This window comes from Musca vetustissima, unplaced genomic scaffold (assembly GCF_032173495.1).
Source record: "Musca vetustissima isolate MV318-11 ecotype Yass unplaced genomic scaffold, APGP_CSIRO_Mvet_v1 utg62856, whole genome shotgun sequence".
In the NCBI taxonomy this organism is placed as follows: domain Eukaryota; kingdom Metazoa; phylum Arthropoda; class Insecta; order Diptera; family Muscidae; genus Musca; species Musca vetustissima.
In genome coordinates this window covers 29900-55739 of record NW_026886114.1, presented here as the reverse complement: position 1 = coordinate 55739, position 25840 = coordinate 29900, and the positions used below count along the sequence as shown (strand labels likewise).

General features: G+C 31.1%; 1 protein-coding gene across 1 annotated transcript; it reads left to right on the top strand.

The window, feature by feature from the left end:
* The first annotated feature begins 1564 nt into the window (after positions 1-1564).
* Positions 1565-23922, top strand: LOC133333590 (b(0,+)-type amino acid transporter 1-like). The gene is made up of 8 exons (XM_061541899.1): positions 1565-1764; positions 6694-6915; positions 11961-12062; positions 18189-18431; positions 18658-19156; positions 19219-19315; positions 19385-19703; positions 23767-23922. The coding sequence occupies exons 1-8, from the start codon at positions 1692-1694 to the stop codon at positions 23835-23837; spliced, it is 1626 nt and encodes a 541-aa protein (XP_061397883.1). The 5' UTR covers positions 1565-1691; the 3' UTR covers positions 23838-23922.
* The last annotated feature ends 1918 nt before the right edge of the window (positions 23923-25840 follow it).

Sequence of the window (25840 nt, the reverse complement as noted above, 5' to 3'; positions counted from 1 at the left end):
TGCATTCGAAAAAAAACCTTCTAAAAACTATGCCATTCTCCCAAATACTACGTCATATTGACAATTACCCACTCACTGGGTATACGGTATGGAAATCATGTACACACCGCAAACTGATTGAATTTGTTTTTTTTTTTCAATTTCTGTTTATTTTGAATTTTTTGCTCAAAAATCATTCGGGTAAATTGAGTGAATATTGGTTAACAATTCATTGAGCCAATGTGGTCCACCGACACAGAGAATCTTGCAAACACAACAGAAAACAGTAATAATAAAGAATAATAAATAAATTGCAAATGAAATACAAAAAAATACCACAAGAACAGAAAAAATCTACGCTAAACAGAAAATAAACGAAAAAGACGAAGACAAAAAATTGAAAACTAAATGACGGAGGAATTTCTTCAGTTGAGTATTTGAAGGCAATTATTATAAATTAACACATTCAGTTGTCGAACAGATATTGAAGCGAATTCTTGGTGTGTCGGACAAGCTACCTACTACCCATCTTGAAATATAAAGCTGAAGAAAAATACAAAAAAATAATAAAATTTGAAAAATAAAGTTAAAAAAATCTTTAAAGTCGCGCAGAAAAAAACTTGGAAAAAATTAGTCCATAAATGGCAACATTTTTTGATATTCTTTGCCCTAAAACATTCCCATATGTTTTCAATATTTCTGGCCACACAAAGTCGTATTTATTAAAAAAGAAAAACGAAATTTAAAGAAAAGCAACAAAAAATTATTTTTTTCTGCTACAAAAATAGACAAAAAAACTCATATAAAAAATATTTGATAACACGCGCCTTTGCAGAAACGAAACAAAATTCTTTAACAAAAAAGTGCTTAAAAAACGGAAAAAGAATTTTTTCGAAAAAAGAAAATACTTTAACATAGCGATTGTGATTATTATGAAAAGAGACTTGAATTTTTCACAAAATTAAAGCTTTTTCTCTTTACAAAAACAAAAAAAAAAATAGAAACGAAAAAACACATTTTCCTTTACTGACTAAATTATCTATGTGATGGCATCACCCTGCTATTCTCCCCCGTAAAAAGAAAATATAAACTGACGCCTACAAGCAAATAAACCAAAAGCAAAAAAAAAGTAACAACAACGAGAAAAGTCAAAAGAATTTTCATTTTGTCTGAGGCAACGTCATTGTCGTCATCAGCCAGCCAGTTGCCCATAAAACAAGCAAGCAAACGAATCAGCCAACCCATCATCCCGCTTTACATGTGTTTTTGTTGTTATAGCTCTTGGCGTTTTCCCTGTGTGTGAGAATAGGCCAAGTTTCCTTTCTATCTCAACACATTACCAATTTGACTGTAAAGAAGAACACACATACATACATAAACACACTAAGTGAGAGGGTGGAACGCCGCCACAAAATAGAATTAAGCGGAAAAAATAGAGAAACAAATTTCCCCCAAATTGTGTGTTAGTGTGAGTGCTGTTTGTGAAAAATTCTCCGAGAAGAAAAACTCCTGTGCAGAAGAGATAAGAGAACAAACAACAACAAAAAGTTTCTAACATCATAGACGATTTTGTCAGCTCAGTCATTGGCGTGTGAAAAATCGGGAAAACAGTTTATTCATAGCTTTCAGAGACCATTGTTCGTTTGCTCGCCTAATATTTACGTGAATATTTGCGGCGAAATAATTTGTAAAATTTGTAATCCGTCCATGCCATGCGCGATAAAATTTCCCAACTATTTTGCTTGCCAAAAAACGCATGCAAACATAATTCAACAGATAATAGAGGTGTGTGTGTGCGATATAAAAAATTATTAACTATTTTTTTATTTTAAAATGTGAAGTTTCGATTTTTTTTTAAATTGAAATACTTGAAATTTTTATCAAAAATAAATTGAATATTTTTCACAAAAAATTTGTTCCAGACAATGCTTCTTCAATCAAATAATAATGAAAAATAAAAAAGTCGGTCTAAAATAATTAATAAATTGAAAAAAATTAAAAAAACCTATTTAGCTTTTATTATAATAATAATTAAATATTTTTTTATAAAATGTGAATTTTATTATAAAAAAACATTAAAATGATTTTTTTAACATCTCCAAATAATTTTGAAATATTTGTACATTTATTCTAAAAAAATATTTTCTTCTCGTTTTAAAACAATGCTTCATCAATCAAATAATAATAAATAAACGAAATCCCTCTAAAAGAATTAAAAAATTGAAAAAAATATAAATTAAAAACCACAAATATAATTTTTTTCTAATTTGTTTTATTTAATAAATATATTTTTATGTATAATATACATATTTTTATGTATAAAAAAGTGTTCCAAAATAATGCTTCCTTCAATCACATGAAAATACGCCTAAAATAATTAATAAATATTAAAAGAAATAATAATATAATAATATAGTGTATAATAAAAAAATACCTCTGTGATTCATAATATCAAAAACATTTGATTAAAAATATAATAAATAATAAAAATGCCACTGTGATTTATAACATCAAAACCTCTTACACAAATATAAATAATAAAAAATAAATAAAATTAAAATAAAACACAAAATTTTTTTTTATAATTAATAAGAAATGAATCATATTATAAATTAAAGAAATTTCAATAAAAATATATATCAATATACAAAGTTATAGTCAAACAAAAAATCCGACAAACGTAAATAATAATATTGTTGTTATTTATATATTACAAATTTAAAATATATACAAAATTAAATAAAAATCCATAATAAAGACAAAAAAATAAATATGAAAATTCGGTACTATGTTTCTTAGAACGTGAATAATCCGTCAGATTTATAAATATAACCTCAATAATCATTATGAGTAACTTGTATCAAATTAGCTAAAATCATTAAAGACTTTAATCGTGACAGGAAAACTGAATGCCATTGTAAAGCATGCTTTTGAATGAAGAGGGAGAGAGAGCGTGAGGCAGAGAGAAAAAATATATGTATATGTATATATGTAATTGGGCGCCAAGTATGCGATATATAAGGGATGACGACCTATCCATTGGGAATTCAGAGTGTCCAAATACAGAGATTATTGTATGGTGTCTTGTTTAGTCATAACTTTGAAAAAATACGTCATAGTTATGTTGGTGTATTCCGCCTAAGCGATTAATAACGTCTTTAATAAATTTGCATCCATCTCACCGTATTGTATTAATGAATCGCGCACGTATTACCACCGTGTTTATAAAGGCGTTTAAAAAATTGTATGTTCTATGGGATTCTTAGGAAATTTATAATAAAAATTGCATAAAATCAAAAGATTTTAGAAAATTACGTTATAAGAATGCTCGAAAATGCAGTAAAGCAGCTTATTTCATACTTAACATTTTGAGATTCCGAAAATACCAGCAATTCTTAATGGTGGATAAATTTCGAATGTATTTATAAAGCAGTAAGCAGGCCGATCCTGTGATACACTAGACAACTACCAGTGGACTTTTCGGCAAAGTCAAATCCCATGTCTGGGCCTAGTTTTACAAAATATACACTCTCTGGTGTGTTAATAACACTACTAAAAAATATCACAATATGTCAGCACATGTAAACGTTTTAGAATACCTACCATATCCGGGTACTTACAACAATATAATTTATTTCAAATTTAAGGCTAACAACACTTCTTAGACACATTAGCAACTTCTTCTTATGTCTTTCCGGATTAAAAAAAATGTCATATAAAGAATTTTTGTAATTTTGTCACACAAATAGTAAAAGTCTAAGTCCATTTAACCCGCTAAATGTAGACCAATCTCCATTAAAACTAACATGCTCATTTGTTGGCCCCTTCCCTACCAGAAATTCCTGAAGTTCGGGACATAAGTGAGCTGTTCATTACACAATTCGATTAAATCAATTTTGCAAAATCTTAAATTGAAGTGTCAAAGGTCTCGTTATAGTCATAAATTTTTATATTTATAATATCGATCTTGAATAAGGACAACGTACATTTCATGCGATGATCTTTCTCAGTTATTAAGAAGTTACAAACTTTCAGGGCTACGTAAACTTGTAATACCCTTGCGCCATAATTGTTTAGATTAAAAAAATATCTAATGGAAACCCATATTGTTATAAAACTAATATACTAAGCACAAATCTTCATCCTTCAATCGTTCGAAATCCCTCACCATATATTCAAAACAGAAAAAGTGTGATAATAATAAATAATTTACTATAGCCCCTCGTATAACAGAAACATCCTGTTTCAATTTGTTTGAAATAATTTTTCCAAACCAATTGGCTGCAAATTTGTAATTTGCGAAAAAACGAGCGTAACCCCGAACAAAAACTATCCATAGGTGTGTCCATCTTTTAACATAGGAGCGCATTTTTAACTTAAATGGTTACAATTGTACAATTTTTTTAAATTTTAACCATACAAAATTGTTTTCCTAAAAGTTATACTTTTTCGCATAACTCCCACATAGCAGTACTGCCCAATTTTGGGTATATTGAATCATCAATGGAATTCGCTGAAAGTTCCGACGAATTGTTTTAGTAAAAAAACTTTTCTACTATTTTATTACATATGGGTCTAAATTTTTTCATATCTCTCACACGTTGAAAGTCCCACAGAATTTATTTAGGGAAAATTCTTATGGATTTGGATTTTATTGTTTGGTATATACTTCTTTGCAATCAATATATTCAAGCATCAATGGAATTCGCTGAAAGTTTCGACGATTTTTTTAGTAAAAAATATTTCAACTACTTATAGGTCTCACAGAATTTATTAAGGAAACACTTCTTTACAATCATTTATTGATTTGAATCCTAATTTTGATATATACCTCATATATCGGTTCTATCCAAAATTTCTTGTATCAAATTTAATTCGGTATTTTCAGGAAATTTTCTTGAATTTCTACGCCATCTTTAGATATAATTCAAAATTCTGGAATTTTTTTTATTGGGATTTTAAGAAACTCTGATATAAATTCTGCACATTTTCATGTTGTTCGAACTACATCTGTTGTCATTTTGAATATTTAAATTTTTATTCACAAATTACATTTGTAATTCAAAACATTTCGGTTTTATTTCGCGATTCAGATTTGTAAATTATTATTTTCCTTTTGTATTTTTTCAAAATTCAAATTCATCTTTGTGATTCAAAGAATTACATTTGAAATTTAAAATATTTCATTCCATGAATACAATTGTCCAAATTAAACAGTTTGCGTTTCAAATATATATATATATATATATATATATATTATATATATTAAAAGAATATATTTAAAAAAATACATATTTGATTCAATATGTACTATTTGTAAGTTTACTTATTTCACATCAAATACAAATTATTCTATTTTAAATTCAAATTAATTGATTTGAATTTATAACAATACAATATTTCCAATTTAAAAAACATATTTTTCAAATGTTTTACAAATATATCTTTAAAAAAATACATATTTGATTCAATATGTACTATTTGTAATTTTACTTATTTTAAATCAAATACAAATTATTCTATTTTAAATTCAAATTATTGATTTGAATTTATAACAATACCATTGGAAATATAATTTGAAGTAAATCAAAAGCTGTTATTTTTGGAATCGTTCTTGGTCCTTTGGTTTAGATTTTCATATATTAAAATAAATTGAATTGAAATGTTTTCATTATATAAACTTCCTAAAAAAATGGAAATTATTATAATATTAAATGAAATGTTTTTTATTGCAAATAAATTTATTTAAATGCTTCGAAATTTAAATGTGTTATTTTGATATGTAATTTTGTGAAGAATTACAATTTTCGATTGAATATGAAAATATTTAAAAACTCAATAATGTCGGTCGAGATATCGTGATTAATATACAAAGACTTTAAAAAGTGTGTATATTAAAGTAAGACAACAAAGTGATTTTTAGGATTTGAAGATATTATTGTAGATATTAGGATTAATATCTTGTCCTCCAAAGGCAAATTCATTCAAAAATACCAATCTTCACATACCTTTTTTTGTCGAATGTTGTCCTTAGAACGAATACGCTTTCGAAAACCCCGAAAATATAAGTGTTTAATACTATAATTAAGATTTTGAGTTTTAACCTGTACATGTTGATTTCATCAAATCCAGACAGAGTTTTAAGAAGAGTTGTTTGTTTTCCATTCACTATCTTCCTGCCATATGTTGTTGGTCGAATAAATATTTTGATAAATGTGTAATTTTGAGTAAGATGTTGTTGATTTTTTGGATTTTATCGCAAAGCAAATGTTGAAGATATTATAAAGGGGCAAATAAATCATTGCTGAAAAGTGAAAATCAATATTTCGAGTAGTTCGCGTGATAAGCAGCACATATTATTTGACAGTCCACGTCAAGTCGTAAAACTTAAAACCAGATTTAAACAAAAATCTTAGCTAATAATTTATAGCCCAATAATTCAGATTTTGGCGGTCCCGATTGGTTCAATATTGTATTGCTGTACAGTGTAATAATTCGAATAAAATAAATAAATAATTTAATATTGTAGAAATGATTGAAGAAGCATTAAATGAACTAAAATAAAAATTCGAAACATATTAAATTATATTAAAAATGTACATACATAGATAGATATCTAAATATTTACATACATATGTATGTAACTGTATACTGATCAATACAATTAATTTGTTTAATTATTGAATTTATTCTTTTTTCTTCATCTTCTTCCAGGACAAAGTGTGCCAAATAAAGCAGCGCTCAATGGGGGGACAGCGTGTACCAACGGTTCTATTGGGCCAGAAGGGCCCGAAGCGACAGAGACCGACTCATCAGGGACCGGGGGGATGCGGAAGTCGTTGGAGAGGAAGGGCTCAGCGCCGAACGACGCTGTTCACCTCCAGAGACGGGTGGGACTCTTCAGTGGGGTGGCTTTAATTGTCGGAACTATGATAGGTAAGTAAATGAAATAAAATAATTGTAATATTTAAATATTAGTTTATAATTATTAAATATTTGAAATTAAATATAATCAATATATATAATAATTAGTTAAGATGGATGCCGAAACAAAGCAGGTATTTCGGGTGGAATACTTTTACTTGGAGACTTACAGCCTGTTTTTGTAAAATTCTAAACGAACGAATTCGAGTGACTTACGACCAAACTCCTTGGTTTTGAAAAATATGTAATTTATTTTTGTTTTGAATCAAAAAATATTTGTATACATAAACAAAGGTTTGGTCGTAAGTCACTCGAATTCGTTCGTTTAGAATTTTACAAAAACAGGCTGTTAAACTAAAAAAATACTTCAACCAGTGATTGGAGCAATATATGAATTCGAAAAGTTTAAAAATGTTATTTTCTCAAATGCTAATTATTTTTCACACAAAGGTCTTCATCTATTTGACCCTGTAAATATTGACGGATCATCAAAGCAGCTATTGCCAGGTCCCCTTCCTCATGTAATTTCGAGATGTTCGGGCCTTAGTATTTTGGTTTATTCGTTCATACACTAAATATTAACCGGTCTTCTTTGGCCAGAACCTAATCTAAATGCATACATACACGTGATATATTGTTTCCTTTAAGTGTTGAAACTTCATTCTTGCTCAGAAACATACCCTAGCCCGTATTTCGTGACGATTGATCCATGGCTGTCGTCTATACTTTAATTACAAATTATAAAGTGCAGACAGATGGAAGATATTAAGATATTATTTATTGATCTATTTAATAATAATTTCTTTAGATCGAAATTCCATATACCAACAACAATTTTACTAGCATGCCGAAATATACATGCAAAGTAAAATTTAATTTATGTACTATGTTTCTATTAAAACACTTTTTCATTAGAACACATGATCATATATTTCCGTCATAACATCAACCTAATTTCATATAAATGATTGTAGGACATGCCGTGTAATTTGTTGCCAAAAAAAAACGCTTAACAAATCGAAATAATCTGTATTTTTAATTACATAGACAGTATCAATATTTAAAATATATTATCAAAAAATTGAAATTATAATATTTATCAACATCAAGGTTTCTTCTTATTGCCTATCAAGGTAGACATTTTTTTTTTTTTTGGAAAATCCATAAAAAAATTATAAATATTTTTCGCATTTTCTCACATGACTTTTGGACGCGAACACACAACGACGAATTCGTGTTGGTTTCCCACGCATATATGTTTCCAGTTGTTGTTTTTGTTTTCAATGTTTCTACTGTATACAAAATAGAAAGAAAATAAAAAACAATGAATAAAAAAAATAATGCATATATGCCAACATATATAAACTATACTTTACGTATACAAAATATACATGTATAAAAATATATATTTATATAAATAAAACAAAAATCACGAGGATGATTATTTTCTCATGTTAATGTTATGGCCCAATTGTTCGTATTTATGTATTTATATATATATGTATATATAGATATACGAAAATGTGATTAATGTTTATCATAAAAACTCTCTCTCTCTCTCTTTTGTGAATAAAGAAATAGAGAGAGAGACACTCTTATAGTATATCTTTCCCAAAATACTGATCTCTCATATATTTTACATGAGAGAGAAAGGAGATAGATCGAAACCATAATCATAGCAATCATACGCAGCATTGACGTAGGGTACAGGGGGCGTATGAAATACACACGTATCGTTATTTTGATGACAAACTTAGGCGTTAAAAGTGTGGTGTCTCTAAAATTTAGTTATTTTCCATATGTATCATGTTTTCTTTACGACACAAAGTTCCTACTAGAAAAAGAACACGTCAAAAGTTAACAGTTGTCAAGGCCAAGTGATTTTTTAAGAAAACATTGATTTTAGTGGGCATACCAAAAAACACGTGTCGTTTGTATTTGCCGAAACATTTTTAATATATATGTATATAATCATCATAAGATAAATCTATCCAAACATATGATTCAGTCCCCCCATGTGTCCACACAGTCAAACTTCTTATTCAAATGCCACGTAATTTTGATCTGGATATGTTTTACGGCAAGAAAGGAACTTTGACATTTAGGAAGAAAATAGTAGGGTATTTGTCTGGTGAAATGCCTGTAATTCCACGACCTCAGTGTAATTTATCTCGACCTCATATTTTCGTAGAGAGGAAATTTAAATGTTGTGCCTTTACAAACTTTAGCGACGTTTAGCAACTCTTACCCAAATATCATAACATCAGACAGGATATCAGGGAGTAGATTTATATCGTCTTAAATGAGATTTTGAACCGAAAACAATTATCATAAAATTATTTACATTCGGCAGAGGTGGAAATAACATTTATTTCCAGATCTGGTGACAATTATCATATCGAGGTCTCACAACTTGGATCAAAGTTTTTGTTATTGTTGCAGCGCTAATTAAACAGTTTACTGAGGTGACAGTGGTTGGCCACGTAAGGTTGGGTTCGATTTGAACTGTATACTTAACATTCATGGAAATGATTGCTGAAGTCGTGGTTATTTGAATAGTTTGTGTAAAATGGCATTATATGTCCAAGGTGAAAAAATCCAATAAATCAGGAAATCTATGAAACATACAGAAAAAATTGTCATCAGAAGATGACAGTATATCTTCAGTCGAAATCCTATTTAAAATGTTCTAATATATAACTAATTAATGTTACTTCGTAATAATGCGAATATGATCTTCAAAATACTTTAATCAGGTCCAACATTGGCTTCAATTTTATGAGGCGACAGTCATTGGTGGGATAGGTTCGATTTGGACTATATACCTTGCAGTCATGGGAATGATTGTCGCAGTCGTGGTTCTTGAATAGTTCGTGTAGAATGGCATCCTATGCTGAAGGAAAACAATCTATAATATCCCTTCTTATAGAAAAAACAATAAATCGATAAATAATACTGATAAAATGGCCATCAGAGGGATGCTCAAATGGGAGCAATAGCCACCTGCGATACAATTTCATTGGTAAAATAACAAAAATACTTCTGTTTTCCTTCGAAATCGTTTCTATCTATATTGTCTGCTTTTATCCTCATATATAATTAATTAATTTCACTTCGTCTTAATCCGGATAGGACATTTAAAATACAACATTTATGTGGGTGCTATATCAAAACAATGATCTATATTGAAGATTGGAGAACTTTAAATACTAAGTTTAAGCCGATTCGGAGAACAATTTAAAACATAATAGGTTTTTCCAACACTGAAAATGAAGAAAAATGCAGGTCATCCGAAAAGTCCAAACAAAAAAGTCCAAGCAAATTTTGTCGAAAAATTATATTAGGACCTTAAAAATACTTCAAATGAACGGGGACCAATTGTCTAACCAGAATACTTCAATTGTCCCCAACCTGTATATGGATCTTCATTGATAATTGAAAAATGCGACTCTACAGCCCTCAAAATTTCAAAATATTAACAACAGTGTTATAAAAGAACATTTTCAAAACGTAATCGACCTCCGTGGAAGACCTCCGGAAATTCCACCGAGACCTCCGAAAATTCCAAATAACAGAAAATTTTGTCGGAATATACTGATAGGAACTTAAAAACACGTAAAATTAATAGGGACTAGTTGTGGAAGCAAAATAATTTACTTCGCCCCAAACCCTTATATAGGTTCTCTGTCGAAATAAGGATCTATATTTATATTATCACCCGCAGCCATAATTATTTTTATAAAATATCGGAAGGTCTTCTTATACGTCAACAAAAGGTCGCGGTATAGATTACAACTATTTTTATTATAAAAGGATAGCAGAAGGTTTTAACGTAACCTTAAACTGCACTTCCAATTGGATATATGAGGCAATGTCGAAGCCAGAATTATTGTTATAGAAAATCGGAAGGGCTTATAAGACTGTAAAGTTTTCCTATAGAGGTCTGCAAAGTATACAAAAAGACCTACTTATCGTATACATTATTTTTTTAGGTAACAAAAAGGTTGTATTATAGAAGTCCCCCAACTCTTAAAACAGAGATATCGAGGATACCAAAAGTTATACATATCTTAGATATTTGTGGTATTATTGTGGGTAACAAAAGGGTCATGTTATAGATGACAAATCGTTTTCGTACAAAAGTCCCTAAGGTCCCTATAGATGTGTATATAAAGGATACTAGAAGGACTACTTAACGTACGCTTACACTGGCCTTCTTATAGATAAACAAAAGTCATGTTAAAAAGACAAATAATTTCCTTATAGAAGTCCATAGGTTTTTCCTATAAAGATCTTCTAATTCTCGATTTTCAAGCGGCTAGCAACTGAGCATAAACTATGTTAAAGACTTGAATCCTTGCTATTGTTGTTTTTTGTAATTAAAGAAAAAGCCTTCTTTTTGACGCCGGGCATGATTGCTGATCACTGAAACATCCGAATCTCAAAATTCCAACGCAATTAGAAAGAGTACATATCTGGCTCCGGCATGAACTAGCATTATTGGCTTCGCTCAGAATTAACCGGTTTTTGAAATGTTCCCTAAAAATGTTAAAGATACATTCTTAAAAAGAAATAGTTTGAATTAAATCAGACATTAAATTGACCTCCTTACAGGTCGAACGGCCGAGTCAAACCCTCCACAACAAGGTAGACTTGCCAAGGTAAATTCTTTGCTCACAATGAGAACCAATAATGCCAAATTACAGCAAACCTGCCCTAATTAGAGAATTTTTAGAGTAACGTCATATGTAGACTATATCAATACCAAACATCCGAGCTCCATTGTGATTTAAACAGACTGACGGACATGATTAAATAGGCATAGCATTTAGAATAATATATATGGGGTCTGCGGTGAATATTTCGAGGCGTTGACAAATTTGAAATGCACTTCACCTGGTGAAGGGTATAAAAATGTAAAGTATATAATATAACTTTAACAATCTGACATTTTACTTATGTTCTATATTTTTTTATTATACTCCCTAAAAAATATATGACTCTATTAATTCATGATTCAAAAACAAATATTAACACATTATTTAATTTTTTTCTAGGGTCTGGAATATTTGTGTCACCTTCTGGTCTACTAGCTAGAACTGGTTCCGTTGGTGTAAGCTTTATAATATGGCTAGCCTGTGGTGTGCTCTCGCTGATGGGTAAGTACATTAAAAATAGACAACAACAAAAATAAACATAAAAACTGAACAAACTCATGAAATCCGAATACATGCAAGTCGTTCAAATTGCAATCCGCCCCTTCATAATCCTTGACTCATTTACGGTAGCAGTTTTGTTGGCAAACGAACAATAATCAACAACAAGTAGAATGGCTATAATCAACAGGTATCGTTGTTAATGGGCCAATTGGGTTTTTTTGTTCGTTTGTATGCGGCTAAATGGAATTGTAAATAACCCCCAATGGAGGTCATGTCAGGCGTACACACATATAATACAATTTTTGGTGTGTGCATTCAAACAAGTGTAACTTTAGAGTAGAGTATACTATATATTCACAGAAAATGCATTGTATAGAAAGACAGGGATGCCACAGTATATAAAACATTTAAACATTTTTCTACAAAATTGTTCCCAATTTTGGAAATTTTTCCCATAAGAATTATCTGTCATTTTTCAATATTCAATGGAATATTCAACGGACTGACAAATTTAATATACACTTCGCATTATGTCGCAAATACATGCAGCGACAACCCTATTTATTCTGCTGCTACCGTTACTGCATCAACCGACCGATTTGTTTACTTGTCCTAATTCGAAATGCTTACAAATAAAAATGTGACTCTCTAGATTTCAATAGCAACAACAACAAAATGTAAAGAACAAAAACATGATGAACCGAACGTATAAAACACAAAAAGCAAAAACTACCACAACAATCAACTAAATAATACTCTCAGACAAAATACCTTGTAAACTATTTGGCTATAACCTGTTGCTGATGAAATGATAAACGCCACCATGTCCATGTACTCGTAAATGGTCGTTTTGTATTCGCATTTGAGAATGTATATCTTTTTAGAAAAACAAAAAGACAAATTGGCTAAACGCCAATCGTGTCGTTCAAAGTGTTTTATACTATGAACTGTGCACAAACACACACATATATATGAATATATATATGCAGTTAATATATATCTCGAAATGTTTGTGTATAAACAACACTTGTCTTTTGACAATAAATATATGTATATATCATGTTGACGAAATTCTCGACATATGAATAGAGAAAATATGTGTAAAGCAGAACATTTTTGTTTTGATTCAAATATCGAGATTTCAGAATGACTCCTGTTGATTTAAATGTATAAAATTACAAATATTATTCCAGATGTTTCCTTAATTTATATACTTTTTGAATATAGAATTTTGCAACTGATGTCGCTATTCTGTAATACGTTATTTTTCTTCGTGTTTTTATAGGCCTTAAAAATATTCAATATATAATCAACTCATTCTAGAAATGTAAATAATTTTGATATATATAATTTTTTTATAATTTGCTTACTTAGTTGGCTTGTTAAAGAATGGTTGCTCCATAAGCCTAGCTCAAAAAATATTTCCAAGCGCGCTGTATAGCACTTTATATGCGATGGGAAGGAGACTTATTCCTCTATAGTTGGCACATATCGTCCTGTCTACTTTTTTGTGCTCAGTAAAGAATGCTGAAGTTTCAATAATTGGGCATGCATTCCTCTAGCCAAATTGTACTAATCAGCTGGTGCATGCTCCTGTCCAGCATCTGACCACCAGTCTTCAATAGTTCGGCTTGTAACTCATCGGCACCTGCTGCTTAATTATTCTTCAGCCGATTGATTGCTATTCTGACCTCATCTTTGCTAGGTGATATACACTTTATAACGTCATCTTTTATTGGTTCTGGAGTATCCTCTTCACCGATACTATTTCATACCAGAAGTTTTTCAAAATGCTCCTTCCAGATCCTCAGCACGCTGTCTGTATCTATCACCAGATTTCCTTCTTCATCTCTTCATCCTGCCTGCAACAAAGCCTTCGGTTTGGTATTTTAATTGTTGGTAAAATTTCAGGACTTCATTCTGACTCCTGTACATCTCGATTTGCTCACGTTCTTCTTATTATTCATTCTTTTTTCTGAAAACTCGTTTCTCCTCTCTCCTTTTCTCCCGATAATTCTCTATCGCATTATGTGTTGCTACAGTCTTCAGGGTTGTCCTATACGCTGCGTTTTTCATATAAGTAGCATTACGACACTCCTGATTGTACCACGGATTTCTTGATGGTGGTCTTTGGTACCCAAGTGTTGCTTTTGCTGCAGTTTGTAGGGAGGCAGTTGGGTAAGTTGAACGGAGTAGCCTTCTGTTACCTGTTGTGTTTGCAACTTTCCGACATCGAGTTTCCGTCTTATTATTAGATCGCACCTTTGCTGCTACATTAAGACGAGTGCGAACCTTGGCTGCCACAAGGTAATGGTCCGAATCGATATTTGCTCCTCGTATCGATCGAACGTCTAAAACACTGGATGAATGCCTTCCGTCTATTACATGGGTGCAAATGAGACTGATGTAGAAGAACTTCGCTGGAGTTAATCTGGAATCTCTCCTGTATCTTTATTCTCCTGTTAACCATAAATCCGCAGTCAAATTCATGCCCCGTTTCATGGCAGCTATAATATAGTGCCTAATCATCTGATTTACAGCTTGAGTACATCCGCCAAAGCGGAAACTGCCCCGGTTCTGTACCACTACGCACATGCCAAGTGGAGATTCGCAGGTCGTCAACATTAGGGGATTTTGTTTTCTTTTTCGTTGCTTTTTCATAGTATTAATTTTTTTCCGAGTGTGGGCAACTAACCCGACGCCTCAACCCATTCTTTTATAGTTCTTATGGCATATATATATATATATATATATATATATTATCTTCCTCGCAAATAACTATATTTTAGCATTACAAGTCAATCACAGAACATTTTTAATAGAATCCATGTTTTTTTGTATTGGGGTTAATAAAAAGGTCAATATTAATTTTCGGAATGTTTGAGTTCCTAGCCCAATTTTCGAACCTAAATATCAGTAGTTAGGAATTTGTATTTCTTCTGGCAAAAATTTGCTCTGTAAAGGTATCTATCGATTTTTGAATGTTCACTTCATAGGATAAGGTATAAAAAGTTCCGCATCTTTACTTATTTTTTTAATACTATACAGAGAAATATCTTCGATTTAAAATGCTAGAAACTTAAATTTGTATAAAAAACGTATTAGCTCAGAAGTTTAAATAACAAATATGGGCATCTGTGAGTATTTATAGATGAAAGGCCTTTATTAGAAAAATTACACTGTATAACACTATTTTGAGGGTCGAAATTTGTTTTTTGGTGATATATGCCAAAACAACCCAGAAGGTCAAATTCGATATAGGTAATTTGTTTGAGTTATGGCGCGATAAACCTTTACTGATGACCTTATAATACACAAATTCATATCTTTGTATACCATTTAATGTGGAGACCTGCTGGAAGTAAATCACACTGCAAGAAGATTTTGGGGGCAACAAATTTCATTCTGAAAGCCCTCCATGAGAACATTAAGAACACAGAAGGGAAAATTTGGAATAGTCCAAGTTTTTAAGTTATGGTGTGATCATTTTTTGCTCGTGATCTTGTTTAAAGCCAATGCAGTACTTTTGAATGGGCATGTATGTATGTCAAATCGATTGAGGTATATTTTTGTTGAATAGTTCATTACTCATTTTTGTTTGGCTTATCCTTATTTTCTTTAATCATTAACTAATTACCACAACACTAACACTAAAAAAATTTACCTCATAAAATTGTACATAATGTCCATGATAAAAAGGAATTGTCATTTCATATGTCAAGAGCTATATTGTTTCGCATAGCATTACATATATACTGCCTTTTATATGAACAAAGTTTATTTGTTTTTTTCTAATGACAAAATGAGAAATGAGTCTTTTAAAAATGTCCTCATACAATTATTTAATATTATTTATACACTATTTTCCAATACGGAAATAATAGACTTTTTAAATTTAAATTCATATTCAATAATTTCATGCAACATTTTTACAAATATTGAATATTGCACATTTAGAAATAATTTCCGTTATAAATAGATTTTATTTTTAAACATATATTTTGTTCAAGAAATCTATTTTAGTAAATTCCCCTTCAATATATAACTGACTATTTATAACCAGTATACAATTATAATGAGTATATAATATTTGTTCCGTTTCCCAAGCCAAAAATATGTCACCACAATATGATGACCAAAAATTTACGTAGACGATCAATTGATTTGAGATGTTAAGTACGCTTCATCTCATATTGGGATAGATCAATACCCAAATCATTTTTAACAAACCAATAAAACTAAAACGTAAAAACAAAAAAATATATATTAATGGATTCAATTTGGTTATTTGTTTGTCTGCCTGCCTGCCTGTTTATAATGATGTTTTTCGTAGTTGTTGCTATTTTTTGCTACAACTTGGCATTGTCTATTGAACATTGAAAGGTTAAAAATTGTGGCAAATGTACTTTGCGATAAATAGATTTTGAAAAAAAAAACAGAAAAATAAACACATAAAATAATTTCTTAAATCATGTGCCTTTGCTAATTGAAAAGAAATTGAAAGTTAATTAAAAAGAGAAACATCCACACGTATATGTATGGGGAAACTACGTGAGTGTATTAATGGTAAAACGTTGACAATGGAACAAAGAATACTAATTGATTTGGTTTTTATTTTTCTTCTCGTTTTTTTGGGTTAGTGGTGGGGATGGCCGAGGAACGTGAGCAAATTATAATAAAAAAAATTGAATTAGTTTTTCTTTAGTTCTCCCTCTCTCTCGGTGACGCTTATAATCATGTAGTAATGTAATGAACAATTTGTCAGATGCTTTATCCTATGTGTAATTATAAATATATATGTATGTACATACATATATTTTGGGTGTGTATATATTATTTTGCATATGTAGCCTGATTTGTGTTGATTTTTTGTGAATTTTTCGCCAATCTTGTTGTCAAGTTCATGAGTTATGTGAGAGAGGGTGTTGAATATGGGGAAATGTAACACTTCTTGAAATTGTTACAGTTATGCGTAAAATTATAGCAAACTGCAATAGTAGACGGATCATACAAGGCGTGGATTTTTGAAAGAATATTTTTTCAAGGGTCATAAAAGGCGTGCATTTCTTAAAGAATATTTTTCGTCAAGGCTCATACAAGGCGTGGATTTTTAAAGAATATTTTTCAAGGATTATACAAGGCGTGGATTTTTTAAAAATATTTTTAAAGGCTGTACAATGTGTGGATTTGTATACCCTACACAACTATGTTGTCTGGGTATTATAGCTTTGTGCAGCCCTAAGAGTTTGTAACGCCGCGAAATATTGATCCTAGCCCACCTTCGTCATATCTCGATTAGCTGAATCGATCTAGACATGTGTGTCCGTCAGTCCGTCCGTCCATTTTAATTTTTAAACACGATACAGGCCACAGTTATGGACCAATCTTCACGAAATTTTGCATGTAGGATGAGTTCTAGCCAATGTTTGGTAAATTGTTTTTGGTAAAGATCGGTTAACATTTTGGGGATGGAATGGACCTATTTCTTAATTTTTGTGGGTTTTTCTCGTCGCTCCAGAGGCCGCAATTTTGACCCAAACATCGTGAATTTTTACATGGAGAAGGCGATCGACCTACAGGCCACAATAAAAATCCGAACATCACAACACAACCCACGGTAAAGGGAATCTAGACAAGTAGTAAGAAGGGCTGTAGTGAATATTGGGGTATTCGGAAAATATGTCAGTGTATGGAAGAGGTGCTGTTGATCTCTAATCGGTCAAGAGGGTGCAAATATGGCGAAATATTGCCCAGGCTCGGAATAAATATCCGCAGAAAGTAAAAGTTCCGTGGTAGTTGTGTAGGATATCATATGGTCGGCCCCGTCCGACTATACTGCTCCGCTCACTGGTTTAAAAAATATTTTCTCAAAAATATGCAAGGCGTGGATTTAAAAAAAAATAAAAAAAATAGTTTGATGACTTTCTCTATATATTAAAAAATCCCCTATGAACATACGGCTTTTTCGGACTTCTATGGACTAAAAAGGATCTGGATTTAGATTCCAACAAGTGTTGCCAACGAAACTATCGCCCATCATACATTCCCCCCACTTCCTAGTTCATCCCTTTTACCTACCAACAATAAATTTCTAACTTCTCGCCTTTTTTCTTTTTCTCCTTCCAGGTGCCCTGGCATATGCTGAATTGGGTACAATGAATACATCGTCTGGTGCTGAATGGGCATATTTTATGGACGCATATGGACCAGCACCGGCGTTCTTATTCTCATGGGTATCAACGTTAGTCTTAAAGCCATCGCAAATGGCAATTATTTGCTTATCATTTGCACAATACGCCGTCGAGGCATTTGTCTCTGAATGTGATCCACCAATGTCGGTTGTTAAAATGGTTGCATTAGTAGCAATAGGTAAGTATATCCTATAACTAAACCCTCCCCCCAAAAACCCCCTAAAAAATTAAAACAAAATCTATCGGAACTATAAAATTTCCCTTTTCAAAAATTAAAAAAAAAAAAAACAATACCCCACCAAACAAAAAATATGTTTGCAATCCATTAATCTTTGTTCTCCTTTTTCTTTCCCCCCACTCGTAAAAAAAAATCACCACTACCACTACACCACCCCCCTCAACAGTGATGATTTTGTTTGTTAACTGTTATAGCGTTAATTTGGGCATGGCTGTACAAAATATATTTACGGCCGCTAAACTGGTAGCTGTACTCATTGTTATATGTGGAGGTGCCTGGAAATTATTCCAGGGTAATACTCAACATCTGGCAAATGCATTTAGTGGACCCAATCCGAATGTAGGAGCAATAGCAACGGCCTTCTACACGGGTCTGTGGGCCTACGATGGTTGGAATAATCTCAACTATGTCACCGAAGAAATTAAGAATCCAAGCAAGAATTTACCACGTTCCATTGTCATTGGTATACCGTTGGTAACGCTGTGCTATGCTTTGATTAATATCTCATATCTGGCGGCAATGTCACCCACCGAAATGGTACAATCGGAAGCGGTAGCTGTGACCTTTGGTAATCGTATATTGGGCGTAATGGCCTGGTTGATGCCCTTGAGTGTAACGATTAGTACATTTGGCAGTGCCAATGGTACATTGTTTGCAGCGGGAAGGTATGTCGAACGTTTAATAATAAAATTCTTTAAAAATTTAATCATATTTTCTTTCATTACAGATTATGCTTTGCTGCTTCTCGTGAGGGTCATTTACTGGATATCCTGTCATATGTCCATGTACGCCGTTTGACACCAGCTCCTGGTCTGATTTTCCATGTAAGTCTTGCTTATAGCTCATTTTAATAAAAAAATATATTAATTTTCTTTTTCCTCCTTCCCTTCCAGTCTCTCATTGCCGCTGCCATGGTCCTCTATGGCACCATCGATTCATTAATCGATTTCTTCAGTTTCACTGCATGGATATTCTATGGCGGCTCCATGATGGCTCTGATTGTGATGCGCTTCACCAAACCCAACTATCCAAGGCCATATAAAGTGCCTATTATCATTCCCGTTGTGGTTCTGGTGATCTCAATGTATCTGGTGGTGGCACCCATTATCGATTCGCCACGCATTGAATATTTGTATGCACTACTGTTTATATTTGCCGGTTTGATATTTTACATACCATTCGTTAAGCTGGGCATGACACCGAGATTTATGAGTAAGTTGACAAAAAATTGAGAAATCATGATGAAACAGAATTAAATATTAAAATTGGAGTAAGGAAAAAATTATAAAGTATTTAGGATTATATTGAAATGGAAAAAAAGAAAGGAAACTTCTTGGCTAGCCTCTATATACATTTTTGAAATCACCGCTGTAGATCGACACTGGCACTATTTATACCTTTCACCACACTGTGGTACAGGGTATTATGTCTGTAGCATATGTTTGTAACAGGCAAAAGGAAACGTGGTAGACACATGGCCATATAAAGTGCCAAGGCCATATAAAGTGCCTATTATCATTCCCGTTGTGGTTCTGGTGATCTCAATGTATCTGGTGGTGGCACCCATTATCGATTCGCCACGCATTGAATATTTGTATGCACTACTGTTTATATTTGCGGTTTGATATTTTACATACCATTCGTTAAGCTGGGCATGACACTGAGATTTATGAGTAAGTTGACAAAAAATTGAGAAATCATGATGAAACAGAATTAAATATTAAAATTGGAGTAAGGAAAAAATTATAAAGTATTTAGGATTATATTGAAATGGAAAAAAAGAAAGGAAACTTCTTGGCTAGCCTCTATATACATTTTTGAAATCACCGCTGTAGATCGACACTGGCACTATTTATACCTTTCACCACACTGTGGTACAGGGTATTATGTCTGTAGCATATGTTTGTAACAGGCAAAAGGAAACGTGGTAGACACATGATTCCTTTTCCATAGAATCACTTTCTGAGTCGGTTTATGCATGTCCGTCCGTCTGTTCATGTTAAAATGTAAACAAAGTAGAAGTCGCATTTATGATCCCAATTGGATGAAATTTGGCACAGTTCATTTATTTGGCACAAGGACTAACCCTATTGAAATTGGGAAAACTCGGTGTATCAAAGCCCGTATATATCTTTCGATTTGCACGAAATTTGGCATAGCGTACAGAATTGAGTATAGAATGATGTGTGTAAAGTTTCCTGAAAATCGGTTCAGATTTAGACATAGCTCCTATCAGCAACGTACACAGGATTTAATTTGCGTACGTCCCTGGCTCCTATATATATTTTCGTCCGATTTAATGTAAATGGGACACCAAAGCCCCTAATTTGGCACAGTAGTGTATGTTTTAAAACTCTTCGAGTAGATTAGAAGAGCGGATACTGAATTTGGGGTAATTGTTTTATGGGTGAAATTTCTCTAACAAACAATAAAAATTGACAGGTTACATATTTTATTAGTATGCTAATTAGGAAAAAGGGGGACATGGGATAATGGATTTTGTTTATTGAATTTAAATGAAGATTCTCATTTAAATTTTTTATTGTCTTTACAAGAAAGGGAATTAAAAGAATGATAATTATTATTAAAAACAGTGGTATATCTATTTGTATATGCAGGTTGATATGCATGTGTGTCACATTTCTATTGAATAACAAATGTAAATAACTTGCACGTATATCAGAAAGGGCGGAAATCATTATGATTATGAGAATGAAAAATGTTTTTCTTGTTTAGTGATTCAATATCTACGCTGTATTCATAATGTTTACATTAAATTGATAATACCGATGTCAGTTACATTTTCATTCAAGATATTTTTAAAATCAACAGGTATCTAATAGATAACAAAATATTTATTCTTGTTAGCGGACATTTGTTTACATATCATTTGATTTTTAATATATTCACTGAAAATGTGACAAACATCGTTATTATTATTTTAATAAAAGTTTAAACATTACAAAAACCTTTTTGGCTTTCTTATAATCAGTATGATCTGGTTGCCGCTTTTTCTGATATACATGAAAGTTATTAACAACATTCGTCTTTCAATAGAAATGTAACACACATTGATATCAACCTGCATATACAAATATGTATTTACCGCTGTCTTGAATAATAATTATCTTACTTTGTTTACCCTTTCTTGTAAGCCCAACAAAAACAAATGATTCTCATTAAAATTCAATAAACATAATCTATTATCACACGTTCCCCCTTTTCCTAATTAGCATACTAATGAAATATGTAACCTGTCAATTTTAATCGTTTGTTAGAGAAATTCTCCCATAAAACAATTACCCCAAATTCAGAATCCGCTCTTCTAATCTACTCGAAGAGTTTTAAAAACACACTAAATTTGTTTGGTACTAAATATTAAACCAGAATATCATGGATGGAGTGAATTTTCGAAAAAAAAATTTTAGGAGTGTAGTTTTAAAAAAATATTTTTTTTCAAGTCTTAAATACGGCATGGATTTTTTAGAAATATTTTATTTTCAATCTAACATATGGTATGGATTAAAAAAAGCAATAAGGAAAGTTTAAAAGTCGGACGGGCCGACTATATGATACCCTTCACCATATTGAGTACATACACGAGATGTTAATATATAAAATATCCAGTAGATAGAACATACATTGCATCGTTGGAGGATCATTGAGATGGAATCGGGCGAAATTGAATGTGTGATCTACATAGATATTCGAACTAATTAAAAAAAACATACACATACCATTCTGAAATCAATGAACAATTGCGTGTCAAACGGGCAGACTTGGATTCTTTGTTGCAACATTTGTATGAAATCGAGCAAAATAATGTATGGGCTCTCTTTATAAACACATGGACCTAAAGCTATATCTAAATCTGAAACGATTCTAACGATACTTTGCATATATAAGTCTAGACCTAATTCAGTACTCTGTGCAAAATGTTGTCCCAATCGGACAAATATTGGGATTTTGGGGCATCATTCACATAAATCGAACGAAACTATATATGGGAGCTGTATATAAAACTAAACCGATTTTAACAAAACTTCGAATACATCATTCTGGACCTAATTCAGTACGCTGAGCATAACTTTGTCCCAATAGGACAAATATTGGGAGTTTGTTTCAACCAAATGGGATCATACTTTGTTCACAAAAATACATGGAAGGAAGGTATAAAAAGGGGGTTTATGGGCACTACCCCTTAATGAGAGCGAATATTAATAATTTTTGGTAGTGAGATTTGTTACCATATACGACTATAAAATACCAAATTACAGCGAATTCGGTTGAAAACTGCACTCAAATCTCCAAAATACCGGAAATTGGAGGGTACCCTTATATGGGGGCTACCCGAAAAAAATTGACCTATATTTATAATTTTTTGTGGAGAGATTTGCTACCCAATAAGAACTCAAGGTACTAAATTACAGCCAACTTAGTCGAAAGATACGCTCAAAACTCATACAATACTAAAAATTTGGGGTACCGTTATATGGTGGCTACCAGAAAAAGTGGACCTATATTTATAATATTTATTGGGAAAATTTGGTACCCAATATGAACCAAATGTACCAAATTTAAGAGAATTCGGTTGAAAAACGTGCTCAAGAATTTCAAAATACCAAAAATTGGGGGGTACCCTTTTATATATATATATATATATATATAGTTTATAGGTTCGGAATAATTATTTCAATGAGTTACAAACGGAAAAACAAAATTAATATACCCTCCATACTATGGTTGAGGGTATAAACATATCTATATTCATATCCGTTTTAGTATAGCTCCATATAACTGTAGCCCCACTATTAGATATTTTGAAAATGTCAATCATATTTTTCTCACGCATTTTGCGCTATCTTCAAGGTCTAATCATAACATGCGTTTTCTCCTAGGAGCGCCCATTATTTTTATATATTTTGTCATCCTCATGTTGGAGGGAAAAAAAACTGCCCGATATTTCTTTGAAGCCTTTTTAAGCCACTGAAAACACGGAATGTCACAAAAGTGGACCTATTTTGACTTTCCACCTCATACAGGAGGTTATATAAATAAAAAATGTCACAACTATTTTTGAATAAAAAAACTTTAAATTAATTTTTAAAGCTCTAGTGATAAAGTTATTAAAAAAAACATATAAATCTAAGTTTTTCTTAACAATAATGAATTAGGTTACCTAAGTTAGATATATTAATATATTCGAATATATTTATATGTATATTATTTTGACAAATAAAATATTAATGATCTTCTCATTTTTTCCCCATTCCAGACAAAGTAACTTTGTTCCTGCAATTACTATTGGAAGTTGTGCCCACCTCCAGCATGGCATTGTTCGATTGAGAAACAGCAACGATGACAACTCAGTCTGCTCAAGTTGATGCCCAATAGAAAACACACAACACAACGCTACGAATAGTTAGTTGAAAGGCAAAGAATACAAATGAAAAAAGTGTATGAAAAAAAACTATAAAATAGTTTTTGACACAAATATTCTTGAAAACAAAAACAGCAAACAAACAAAAAAGATAAAGTCAAAAAATATACTAACTACTAAGATATACTTGCAAACCAAACATTCATATTACAAAGAATTACAAAAAAAGAAGAAAACAAAAAAACTATATAAACATATTTAATTAAAATATATATATTTTGTAGATTTTAAGAAACAGAAGAAAAAATATTACCATGAAAAAAAATCTAAAAAAAAGTGCAAAATATTTTGAAAAAAAAAACTACTACAACTGTTGCTTTCAAAAAAGTAGCTGATGTAAAGAAAAAAATATGATACAAAAAAAAAACTATACAATAGAATAGAATTTTTTGAAAAACTGAAAATATTTTATTAAGGCTTTGTTGTCAACACCAGATATTCAAAATGTTTTTTGTATACAACTTTATTTATAGAAATGTTTTTTATTTTATAAAACAGAGTAAAGGATTTGCTATAGGAAACGAATTGAAACACTGGTCTGACAATGTAATTTTTAAGATAATGTAAAAAAAGAAGATATCATGAAACGTAAAATAGGATTTCGCAAATGATCTAAGGCTGGAAAGTTAATGGAAATTGTAGCAAATAGGATATTTACCAGGTTTTTTTAATTATGGCAAAATTCCTATATGAGGCAATAAACTATACAACATAATTGGCCTTAGGCCCAAAATTAAGTACTTACATGCAACATGAGTTTGGAAAAAGATTTTGAAAATTACAAAAATTAAATATGTAGTGACCTTAGAAATCAATTGCCAAACCAAAACAAATGTACTTAATTGATTTAGTTTTTGTTTTCTGAAATCGAATCAAACCGTGAAAATGAAACTCATCTAATTGTTTTCTATTGTTGTGAGAATCCATGAATTCGTAGGACTGCTTTAGGCATTAATTGAAACAAAAACAAAAAAAATTTAAGAGATTTGTATTGAATAGATGTATTTTGAAAAAAAAACGGAAACAAAACAACAAAAATTTTTATTTGCATTATTAGGAAAAAAGAGAAATACCCGCCAAAAAATACAAAAAACTTAATACCAAACACTAAATGTTGTTATCAATTAAATTAATTTTTAAGCTTCTTAAGCAATATATTATATTACAATTTAGTTAAGCATTAAGTTTAATAAATATACATATTATATACATACATAGATACAATTAAAAGACAAAATACTAAATGAAAATTAAACAAACAAATTGCCCACACAGATTTTCGGTTTTATGCATTTTTTTTCTTCATTTTACTGAATTGAACAAATATTTTTTTATAACAACAATTTTTAATCACTTGAAATACTAATTATATATTTTTATTAAGTATTTTGTTGAGTATATATATAGAGTATGTATACAAATAGACACACATACATATATATTTTTGGAATACAATTATTATTTTTTAGTTTAGGTCTCATTTTTTTAAATGAAATGTATTATTAATGGGAAATCTTTTCGTAAATAAAGTTTTACAAAAACTAAATTGTGTGTGTATGAATTTTAAATATAAAAAAATGGGTATATCTTCGTCTAAAGGGAAAACGCCGGCTTTTCCTAATTACAAAAAAAAAAACATCAAATATATTATGAATATATAATGTTGACATTTTTGTTGGGGTGAAACCTTTTTTGGAGCTTAGGCCAAAGTCTTTGTTTTTCACGAATATAAAATGAACCAGTACGGAAATTTCAAAAGTCCGACGGTGCCGACTATATGATACCCTTCACCACTTTGGATACATACAAGAGATGCCAATATACACAATATCCTGTAGAATAGACATAGCATCTTTGGAGGACCATTGAAATGGAATCGGACGAAATTAACTGCGTAAAGTACATAGAT

Coding starts and splice junctions, on each gene's coding strand:
- LOC133333590 (XM_061541899.1), top strand. CDS start 1,692: ATGCGCGATAAAATTTCCCAACTATTTTGCTTGCCAAAAAACGCATGC. Junction 1,765..6,693: donor TAATTCAACAGATAATAGAG/GTGTGTGTGTGC, acceptor ATCTTCTTCCAG/GACAAAGTGTGCCAAATAAA. Junction 19,157..19,218: donor ACATTGTTTGCAGCGGGAAG/GTATGTCGAACG, acceptor CTTTCATTACAG/ATTATGCTTTGCTGCTTCTC.